General features: G+C 35.0%; 1 protein-coding gene and 1 long non-coding RNA gene across 3 annotated transcripts in view; one reads left to right on the top strand and one right to left on the bottom strand.

The window, feature by feature from the left end:
- Positions 1-1,970: 1,970 nt before the first annotated feature.
- The window catches only part of myom3 (myomesin 3), a 71,812-nt gene continuing 62,262 nt past the window's right edge, over positions 1,971-11,520 (top strand). The window contains exons 1-2 of the mRNA XM_048153694.1: positions 1,971-2,161; positions 5,866-5,992. Coding sequence (XP_048009651.1) covers positions 5,886-5,992 — 107 coding nt within the window. The 5' untranslated portion in view covers positions 1,971-2,161; positions 5,866-5,885. The remainder of the gene's footprint in view (positions 2,162-5,865; positions 5,993-11,520) is intronic.
- Positions 5,943-11,520, bottom strand: part of LOC125243851 — a 16,290-nt gene continuing 10,712 nt past the window's right edge. For both annotated transcript variants that reach the window (XR_007179147.1, XR_007179146.1), the window contains 2 exons: positions 6,148-6,233; positions 5,943-6,078 (listed from right to left, as the gene is read on the bottom strand). This is a non-coding gene — a long non-coding RNA (uncharacterized LOC125243851). The remainder of the gene's footprint in view (positions 6,079-6,147; positions 6,234-11,520) is intronic.

The raw sequence follows: 11,520 nt of genomic DNA, 5'->3' as shown, positions 1-11,520 counted from the left end.
GTAATGTAATATTGTAATGTAATATTGTAACTTTTAAAAGTAACTTTTCCCAACACAGCAACAGCGACATCTGGTCAGCATTGTGCATGTGACACTCGTTAAATGACCTATAAAAAAACTATAAAGTCAAAGCTCCACCTCTAAATTAGATAAGCTGCATTTAAAGCCGTTGTAAAATGCAGCATTTATGACACATTGCTTGTGAAGTTCCTCATTTGTAAGCTGATGGGGCTATGCTAAATTAATGAATGTAAATGTGATTTTTTTAAAATTATTTATATACAATTATAGTATTTATTAATATTTTTAATTAGCTTACATTTTTTATATTCCACATTTTAATTTTAGAGTTATTTTAACTTTACAGAAAGTTTTAGTTTAGTTTAGTTTTAATTAAAATAGCAACACTGTGACATTTATTAATTCAATTTTATGTCACTTGACAGTCTGTGGTTACACATTAATGAACTTTTGAACTAATTAACTTGTTTATTTAAATTATTAGAGTTCATGAAGGTAACTACAATGTGAACACTGGTGTGTTTTACCGTATCGTTTTTTTTTTTTTAAATAAATAATATAAAAGCAATAATCAATGCTGTGCATTAATGATTTTTAACATGGTTAAAAGAGTTTAAAGGGGTCCTTAATTATGATCATGTAGTGTAATGTTGCTGTTTGAGCATTAACAACATCTGCAAAGTTACAACGCTCAAATTTCAATGAAAAGGGAGATATTTTCTTTTACAGAAATCGCTTTCTTTTAAAGGACTACAACAAACGGCTGGTAGGGACTATAACAAGCTTCTTCCTGGGTTGGTGACATCACAAAAGCCCAAAATTTACATAAACCCCGCCCCCGAGAACACGCAACAAAGGGGGTGAGGCCATGTTGGGCTGCTTTAGAGAAGAGGAAGAGTTGCTGTAGTAGAGTGTTGTTCATTTTACGCCGGACTGCTTCACAAACGAGGGTCAATTCAACACTGGATTTGCACAAAAGATGAACATGACGGCACATGCTAGTGGATGAGTTGAATCAACTCCACAGCAACTACATAAATGTATCCACTAACCATTCAGAAACGTCCAGATTCATTCTAAAAGTTGTAACTTCTTCCTGAGTCTCTCCATCAGTGTCGACTCTGGTTTGAACAATGTAAGGCTGAACACCGTTACTGACAATCCTCATTTTGGCTGCGTGAGATTCTCCAGCTTTGTTGTTGTTGAGCTGTTAAAGCTCCGCCCTCTTCTGGAAAGGGGGCCAGGAGCAGCAGCTCATTTGCATTTAAAGGGACACACACAAAAAATGGTATGTTTTTGCTCACACCCAAATAGGGGCAAATTTGACAAGCTATAATAAATGATCTGTGGGGTATTTTGAGCTGAAACTTCACAGACACATTCTGGGGACACCAAAGACTTATATTACATCTTCTGAAAAGGGTATTATAGGTCCCCTTTAATGCATTCCACAACACATTTTCCATGTTACAGAATTTAAATAAGGGTTTCTTGAGGCAAATGTTCAGATGTTGATCCTTCGATTATTTGGAGATGTTTCATTGATGTTTCATGAGATGTTGAGATCTTTGATTGCAGTTTTGTATCTTGAGCACAGTTTGAGACATTATTGAGATCTTATGGATTTGTGGTAACGGCATTGTTTGTAGTCATTTTGAAATCAAGAGATGATGTGACTGCCGACAATGTCAGCGTCATCTGACCGCTTCTGGGTTTAATGGAGATGGAATGAGAGATCTCACTGAGATCTTGATGCATTGTTTCCATAGATCTCTTTTCCCTCAGCTCCTCTATCCCATGCACTATCCCATTGTGTCATTCCAGGTTTTCTGTCTTTTAATCTCACTGTAAGTCTATCTGGATGCTTTGAATTGATCTGTGGTCTTGCTGTCGGTCTATATTTACCACCTTGAGGAGGAGGAGTGAGTGTGTGTGCTGCTGGAGGTCATCCTCACCCGCAGAGACCGTGAGACTGTGAGGCCAGAGGAGAAGCTGAGAGAATTAAAGAAGGTGAGACAGCAGGAAACAATAAGGAGAGTATAACAGTGTGCCAACGAAAGAGGGTGAGACAGGTGAAGGTCGAGGAGGAGGAGAGACGGAGACGCGTCGTCCTGCTGATCATCTTAAGGGCCTGTAGAACGTGAGTGGATTTACAACTTCGTGTTTTGCAAAAAAAAAAAAAAATAAAAATCTGTTTGCAATTTTCTTTTGCTCTTCAAGAGACTCTGCTCTAGTATGTACTTGAAGAAGTTTATTAGCTTTTAAATCAGTGGTTCTCAACAGGTGTCTGTTCTGAAAAACACTGCAAAGTACTAATGATCAACTATTTTGCTGCAGATACTTTGGATAAAAGAGTCTGCCAAATGCATGAATGTAATGTAATATATTTCATGTTTGACTTTAAGGGCATTTTTCTTTTCGTTTCTACAATGATATTATGTTGGATTACCAATTGATGTTCAAAACCTGGATACTGAAGCAAAACTAGTTATGAGAACCGTTGATATATATGATAACCCATGTTTAGTGTCATAATAAAATGCTGATAAATGCACATTGTTAATGCACTGAGTTGCTTACTATGTTGCTTAAAATAATCTGTTGTTCTCAACCAGTGCATTACGGGTTTATTCTGAAAAATGTCGCAAAATACTAATAATCAAAAATTAAACGACAGTATTTTCCTGCAGTTTCAATTGTCTCTTGGTAATTTGACTAATAATAATTCGGTATTTGGCCCAGTGTTTCCATGTGTTCAGCTGGTTAATTCATTTCCTAAACTTGTTTTCCTACTCAGTTCTTTTCATCTTCATTATTTTGCATGTTGTTGGTTTTAAAGAATTTTTAATAACAGGAATTTGTGTGAATTTGAATCTATCGCAACCACCCAGAACACCCTAGCAACCGCATAGCAACCACCTAGAACACCATGGCAACAGTAGGCAACCAAACAGAACACCATAGCAACCGCATAGCAACCACCCAGAATACCATAGCAACTAGGCTGTGTACCCTAGCAATGGCATAGCAACACCCTATCAACCACCCAAGTACCTTAGCAACCGCATAGCAACACCCTAGCAATCACACAGAATACCTTAGCATATGCATAGCAACCACCCTGAGTACCATAACAACCGCATAGCAACACCCTAGCAACCAACCAGTATACCTTAGCAACCACATGACGACACACTAGCAACCATCCTGAGTACCTCAGCAACTGCATAGCAACACCCTCACAACCACCCCGAGTACCCTAGCAACCGCATAGCAACCACCCTGAGTTCCCTAGCAACCACATAGCAACACCCTAGCAACCACCCCGAGTACCTTAGCAACCGTATAGCAACACCCTAGCAACCACCCAGAATACCTTAGCAACCGCATGGCAATACACTAGCAACCATCCTGAGTACCTCAGCAACCGCATAGCAACACCCTAGCAACCATCCTGTGTACCCTAGCAACCATTACTGTAATGCAAAAAAGAAATAAAATAAAATGAAATATAAAATAATGTTTATCAATTGTTCTAACAAACCATTTATCTCGTGACTCAATTGGGTCAGTAAGCAACCATCCGCACCACTCACATTTTGTTCATATATTGTAGAAACCTAATTAACATTTAGTTGTGCTTCTTTGCATTCCCGTTTCTCAAACAGCTGTGGTTTCGGCATTGTAAACCAAGCGCCTGGGAGATGAAAAATCCTGACGTTTGGAGTTTATGGAGTTATTTCTCATAAGCCCGTTCATCCATCGCCTCCAAAGAGTTTTTCCCCCCACCAGTCTGTTTTCATTATGAGAGACGTTGCCCTATATGCGATCTCTCTCTGGAGGGGCGACGGGTTGCTGTTCGGTTGATGACAGATCAATTTTAATATGCTGCAAAGTGACCTTTTGTACTCGGTGTTCAAGCAAAGTCCTGATACGGGCACTGCCAGGACCTGGTTTAAGAGGAAACATCTGGGACAGGAGCCACTGTCATTCAGAGAGAGCCTTTGCCTCAGATTTAATCTGGTTAAACCTGAGGGGAAACGCATTTCTCCGTCTATGATGGTAACGCAGGTGGTTGTTGCAACTTTCGGGTAAATGAAGCCATCCTTCAAACGCGACCTGATTCTGTTAGGTTGGGCGAGGGGCTGATTTATGACTGCGGGACTCTCATGGGCTGCATTGAGCCTTACAACTAATGAATTATTATTCTCACAATAGCTCACAAAGGGACTTTTACCAGGATTCTGACACAATGGATGTCCCTCCTCTCCTTTCAGCTCTTACCTGATGTGGGGATTGGGTTGAAACTCATGAAAACAGGTCACATTTCACCCTAAAAAAGGCATCTGAAATAATTAAACAAAATGCAATGTATTGTTGTCAAAAATATTGATTTTTCAATACATATCAATATCTGGAATGCTTCCAATACTCATTTTCCACAGAATAGATACACAATACCAGATGTTCTTTCTTTCTCTCTTCTCTCTAACAGCGAGTCGACACAGAAACCCGTCTTCTCTCACTCACTCATTTCATTTGCTCCAGATAAATGTTGTTGGTGTTACAGGGCTTGAATTTTAGCATGGGACTGCGCATATTGTGCATTATTTTAGAAATTTCAACAGATTTTGTGTTCACACCCAAAGTGGGCACACATAAAGCCACCTCTCAATACTAAATTGAGTTATTTTTTGCTGCTTATCGCACTTAAACAGACAAATACACACAAATGCAACATGCAAACACAGTCAGTTATGTTTGAAGTGAACGTAAACAGTTGAGAAAGAAAACGCATGTGTAACAGTATAATGCATCCGTGCGTCAGGTCTTAAAGTGACAGCAGCCTAATATACCTGCTGCCAAATTATGAGATAATATTATTAAATATATCTATATGGCATATATATATATACATTTATGTTAATTTATTTTTTAAATATTATTTATATTTATATTCATTTTTATTTGATATTATTTATATTTTTTATTTCTTGTTTGTATCACAAAAATAAATTTGTGAGTAAAAAAATGTGCTTAACTTTCATGAAAATAATGTCATAATGCAAAATAAATAAACATAAATAAGTAAATAAATAATGGCCTTTTAGTATCATTGATAATGATATACTATTATAGTTTTTATTTATTTTTTTATTAGATTTTATTTTTATATTTTCTCTTTTCGTTTTAATTGTGAAGTTTTAGTAATTTTTGGTTGTTTTTTGTCATTTTTATTATTTTTTATTAATGTCTTAGTCATAGTTTTTATTAAGTTTATTTAGTTAATCAGTTTAAACTAAACAGAAATGTTGAGAAATGTTGCCTTGGCAACTAGCTGAGATTATTATTATTTATTTATTTATATTTTTCAGTTAATGTTTATTTTAGTTCAAGTAATGATATATGTTTTTTTTTTTTTATGGTTTTAGTTTTTGTTGTAGTTAACAATAATAACCCTGAATGGCCCCAAAACAGGCTTCATTTTTATGCAAAATACTTTGTAACATAGATAACCTTTTTATTTTGGGGTGAAACTGACATGAGATGAATCTTTTATTGTGTTGGCATTGGCAAGTTCACATGTAGAGTGAATTCTGAGACTGTAATATGTCACATAAGCCCTTCATATTGCTTGTGTACTGTATAAATATGATTTTAGTTTTTCTGTTTTTCTGGAGTGGGGATGGAAATGGGCCGTGACGTCCCATGTACCGTCACTGGGCCGTGTCTGGTGTCGTGGATATGACAGATCGCTATCTGTCGATGTGCAACGGACTAGTGTGATTCTTTCTCTAAGTGCTTCTGTCCTTTTGACAGCTGTGTCGTTCTGCTCTGATGCAGGTGCTGCTGAGAGCTTCGCCATGGCAACCAAAATAGTAACACAGCGTTGCCAGGAAGAGCAGATGGACCAGATGTCTCACAGCATGGAGATGTCCTCCCTGATCAAGAAGAGAAAGTTCAAATCCAGGTAGAGCCACACTGACCCTCAAAGCACGCCATGAACATTCCCCCACGTCACGCCACTGGATGCCACTCCATTCACACGCTTCCCAACTTTAGGAAACAAGTGTAAATCACCAGCTGAATTACCAGTATTAATTAGTGAATCTCATTGACACTCACTCAGTCTGGTGTCCCTTCAGAGAGCAGCTGTGCAAACATATGAGGTCTTATCGGCTCCAGTTCAGCTCTTCTAATGGGACGGCTGTCTTGAAATGAAGAGTTCGACAAAACATGAACATGTTTTCATCATTTACTCATATTTACTTAGATGAAACACGAAATATATATCATTTTAAAATAATACATAAAAAGATAATAAGCTAAATGTGTGAGCTGTTTTTTTTTTTCCATACAGTAAAAGTGCACTCAAGAAAATATTGAGGCCTGAATTTAAGATTTTTGTATTTAAATTGCATATAAAATTTCAATCCATTTGGATGGTTTTAACATAAACTAATAACTTAATGTGATGTATATTTGTCATAAACAAAACTTTAATATTACTTATAAACTGAATGTGTTTTAAAAACAAAATAACCAGGTTTATATATTTATCATAAATCCGATTTATTTCAATAACACGTTTTAACTAACTGAATATTACTTGTTCCACAGTTAGTCACACTGGGAAAAAAAACGTTAAAAAACAAACAGATAGCTAATGTTCTGGCTGACAATAACAAGGACATTATCCAGTAATTTTACGTTTTCCATTGACCCTAAAACACAGTGCAATTAAAAATGTAGGTAAAACACCTGTAAAAAATTAAATAAATATGGAAAATAACTGAATCAATTTAATTGCTTTCGCAATGAACAGATTTATGCTGATAGGAAAATATGAATTTATATTCCATACAAAATCTGTGTGAGGAGGAACAGACCAGTGTTGCCAAGTCCATGGTTTTCCCGCGTAATTGGGCTACTTTAACGCTGTTGCTGTGGGTTGTTTTTCATGTCCACGTGTTAAAGTGACCCCAAAGTTTGTTAGCCCTTGCAATGCAAATTTTACAAGGAAACTCCACCAAAAACATGGATTTTACCCCCCAGAACACGTTTTTTTTTTTTTTTTTTTTTTACAAGATTGGGCCAGCAAAAAACCTTGCAACCCTGGAATTAACCCAAATTTAAGTCATTACAATATTCAAATGACAATATGACAAACATATCACTGTAACTTTTAATATGCAACCATTATCAATGGACAATGACTTAAATTTGGGTCTTTTCTTCACACTAAACTATCACATGGCTTCAAAAGGCTTGTGATATGGTGCACTGTATGGTACGTTTTTGGAGCTAGATTGTTTGGTTGCATGGAAAATAAAAGCTCACAGAAGTAAGAAAATAATGTGGTCCTCAAATTTTTGGGTCACCTGCTGCTTTAATTAATAACAATGACTCATTACTGTGCCACATGTTTGGGATCATGTGTGCGATTGTCTGTGGAGATTACATGACAATTACTGATGGGGAAGGCAACTGTGCTTCACCCTGACATGTGCTGGAGTTATTCTGAGCTCACTGAGGCATCGCAGCCATGGCAAACTCCCAGGTGTACACTACTGTTGTTGAAGGCCAGATTTATAACAATAGACACACACACAAGCTCTTTTCCAAAACCTCCTGGGGTGAAACCCGTCGAGGGCATGTATGGTTGCATTTGTTTGTTCCTTGCACTATAATTTATTGTGTTAAAAATGCACGTTAATACAGTATAAGAGAACTAAATTTTATTCATGCACTTTTTTTTAACTTCGATTTTGGGGTTTCTTTTGTGGCAAATACAATACCTAAATGCATGCAACATACAGTAAAATAATGTTTATTAGGGCATCTTTGCAATATAACTATTAAAATCAATTGTGAGATAAGTACATATTTGGGTGCGTCACAAGGCCGTTATCTGATAAAAAGTTTTGTTTACAGTTCACACAATAGTATAATAATGTTGCCCAAAGCTGGTTTCAGTTACTTTAACTTCTCTTCTGGCTTATTTGACAGTCAAAGTGAACCGCAGCAGTGTTTGTGTGCTAAATGAATCGCACGCATTGGCTATTCTTCACTGAAGCTCATATTACACAATTACTTGATATAACTTCCTTCTTTTCTTTTGTTGGCCTGTCAGGGAGCCCTTTAGATATGATGAACTTCTGCTTTTGTCATTGTGTCAATCACATGTGTTCCTCTGGCCATTTAATAATGCATCTGTCTAAATAGACACTGATCCACTTTCCATTGTGTCCCATTGGATTGACTGACTGACTGCCTTGAATCCTGTTGGAATAATAATTTTTGCGAGATGAGGGTGTTGTAAATACCTGTGAGAAACGCTGTATTTTCTTTGAGCTCCAGCTGTCCGTGTTGAAGCATGTTAATTAAAGAATCAAAGGCACATATCATATTTTGTTGTGATTTATGAATATTGAATTTGTACTTATACTGTTAATGAAGTGTAGCTATAAAACTTGAGAGAAAATAAACCACTTACTTATCCAAAGAAATATGAAATAAGACGGGTTCACTTTATTTTGACAGTGATATCCTCTTGAAACAAAAATCACTAAAATAAAGCAGAAATGTTCTGGTAGATCAAGCAAAAAAAAGATAAAGAAAAAAAGCCCTAAGCAAAATGTGATTTGGTAAAAATTCTTGAAAATAACAAATATATTGGCCATTAAAAATATTAATGCACTTTTCTGACTATGACTGAGTAAATAGGATAATTAAAATGAAAAAAATGAATGAAAAAAAATGATTAAAAACTACTTTTGTGCAAAAACATTACTGCATTACTCATTAGTACAGTAGGTTTAATTTATTTAATAATTTATTTTAATTATTTACCTTTTATTAGTAGTACATATTCAAATGTTTTCAGCAGTAGTATACAGTAAAAAACAGTAATATTGTCAAATAATTTTACAATTCAAAATAAGTGTTTTCTATTGTAATAAATTGAATTATTAACTTAACAAATGAGAAATATGCAAAAAGTTTGAAATAAGATTTTTTAATGTTTATTATGCTCACAAAGGGTGCATTTCTTTAATGAAAAATATAGTAAAAACCATAATATTGTGAAATATTATTACAATTTAACTATTTTCTATTTAAACATATTTTAAAATGTAATTTATTCCTGTGATAGCACAGGTGAATTTTCAGCATCATTACTCCAGTCTTCAGTGTCACATGATCCATCAGAAATCATTCTAACATGATGATTTGCTGCTCAAGAAACACTTTTTATTATTATTGTCACTTCTGATCAATTTAATGCTTCTTTGCTGAATAAACGTATAAAAAAACCTTACTGAGTACGTATAAATGTACAAACACATGCATAAGATGTGAAACTGCTATATAAAAGTCTAATTCTAAAGGACGTAGATTGGTTCACACAAAACACCTGCTCCAGGCAAACAAAGTGAAAATCACCTTTAAACTGGCAGCGGTCTGAGCCGACGCACATGTGAATCAGCAGGTTACTCAACCTTCGGTTCAATGTAGATCTCATTTTGTCTTATAATCAGAGAGCTGTCTGTCTCTATCATCTGAAAATGGAGCATGCAGTGGACAGCGAATCCAGGCCGTTAAGCAGGAGGGCTGATCTGAACTGATACAAAGGCTCCTGTGGGCGCTGATCCCCACTAAACCCTCGCAGGTGGCTGTGGAGAGTTACAAGCCTCTGAGAGATCAACAGCAGATGTAGATGTGCAATACTAGATGAAGCACGGCTGGCATTCACACCTGTATGGATTTACATTTGAATATAAAAGTGAAAATATAGAAAGTAATGTTAATGACTCTGGATAACGGTGTTGAGAAACAGGGCTTGAATTGCCAGAGTGCCCATCCACTTTTTAAGCGCCATTGGTTTCGGAAGTATTTTTCCATTCATTTTTCCCATAGGGATTTTAAAAAGTCTTCTTTAAAGCATTATAAGCCATGAACCAACCAGCTGTAAGGTGAATCACAACATTACAAACTTTGATTTGATTTTAACAATTTTAAACAATTTAAAATTTCATATAAAGTTGTTTATTATATCTATAGAAACAATATATTTTTGGGTTTATTGCAAAATATGCTTTTATATATACAGTACAGTCCAAAAGTTTGGAACCACTAAGATTTTTAATGTTTTTAAAAAAAGTTTCGTCTGGTCACCAAGGCTACATTTATTTAATTAAAAATATTTATTTAAAGTAAAAAACAGTAATATTGTGAAATATTATTACAATTTAAAATAACTGTTTTCTATTTGAATATATTTCACAAAGTAATTTATTCCTGTGATGCAAAGCTGAATTTTCAGCATCATTACTCCAGTCTTCAGTGTCACATGATGCTTCAGAAATCATTCTAATATGCTGATCTGCTGCTCAAGAAACATTTCATGTGTACAATTGTACAAAATATTTGTGTACAATATTTTTTTCAGGATTATTTGATGAATAAAAAGTTCAAAAGAACAGTGTTTATCTGAAATCTAATCTTTTGTAACATTATAAATGTCTTTACTGCCACTTTTGATTGATTTAATGCATCCTTGCTGAATAAAAGTATTCATTTCTTTAATTTCTTTTCAAAAAAATAAAAATAAAAATTCTTACTGACCCCAAACTTTTGAACGGTAGTGTATAATGCTACAGAAGCTTTGTATTTCAGATAAATGCTGTTCTTTTGAACTTTCTATTCATCAAGGAATCCTGAAAAAAAAAAGTATACAACTGTTTTCAACATTGAAAATAATCATAAATGTTTATTGAGCAGCAGATCAGCATATTAGAATGATTTCTGAAGGATCATGTGACACTGAAGACTGGAGTAATGATGCTGAAAATTCAGCTTTGCATCACAGGAATAAATTACTTTGTCAAATATATTTAAATAGTACACAGTTATTTTAAATTGTAATAATATTTCACAATATTACTGTTTTTTACTGTATTTTTAATTAAATAAATGTAGCCTTGGTGAGCAGACGAAACTTCTTTTAAAAACATTAAAAATCTTAGTGGTTCCAAACTTTTGGACTGTACTGTATATATATATATATTGTAATGCATTACTTTTAAAAGTAACTTTCTCCAACACTGTAGGTCTTTGTAAGGTTTTAAATTTTGTTTCTAACAGATGCAGAGCTTTCCGTGTGACTGACAGAATGCACATGAGTGCAAACGGCTTTCTGTCAGAAACTGTTTCACTCCATCTGTCTCTTGCTTTTCTCTCCTCACCATCTCATGGTCTCAGTGATGCAGCTTTAAATGCATTATGGCAGCTAAGTAGCTCAATTCTAAGAGTATGTCACATATAATTCACTCATATGTGGATTGCATGAAATGAAAAACAGCACATGAAATATACTGTATCTAAAGGAAACATTTGTTGAAGTGTGAAGGATTGTTTCATCAGTTCCTTACAACAGACATTTAACATTAAGGCTCATATATCTATCTATCTATCTATCTATCTATCTATCTATCT

The sequence above is a fragment of the Megalobrama amblycephala genome, linkage group LG13 (genome assembly GCF_018812025.1).
Source record: "Megalobrama amblycephala isolate DHTTF-2021 linkage group LG13, ASM1881202v1, whole genome shotgun sequence".
Classification (NCBI taxonomy): domain Eukaryota; kingdom Metazoa; phylum Chordata; class Actinopteri; order Cypriniformes; family Xenocyprididae; genus Megalobrama; species Megalobrama amblycephala.
The sequence above is the reverse complement of the archived record's forward strand: the minus strand, read 5'-3'. Positions and strand labels throughout refer to the sequence as shown.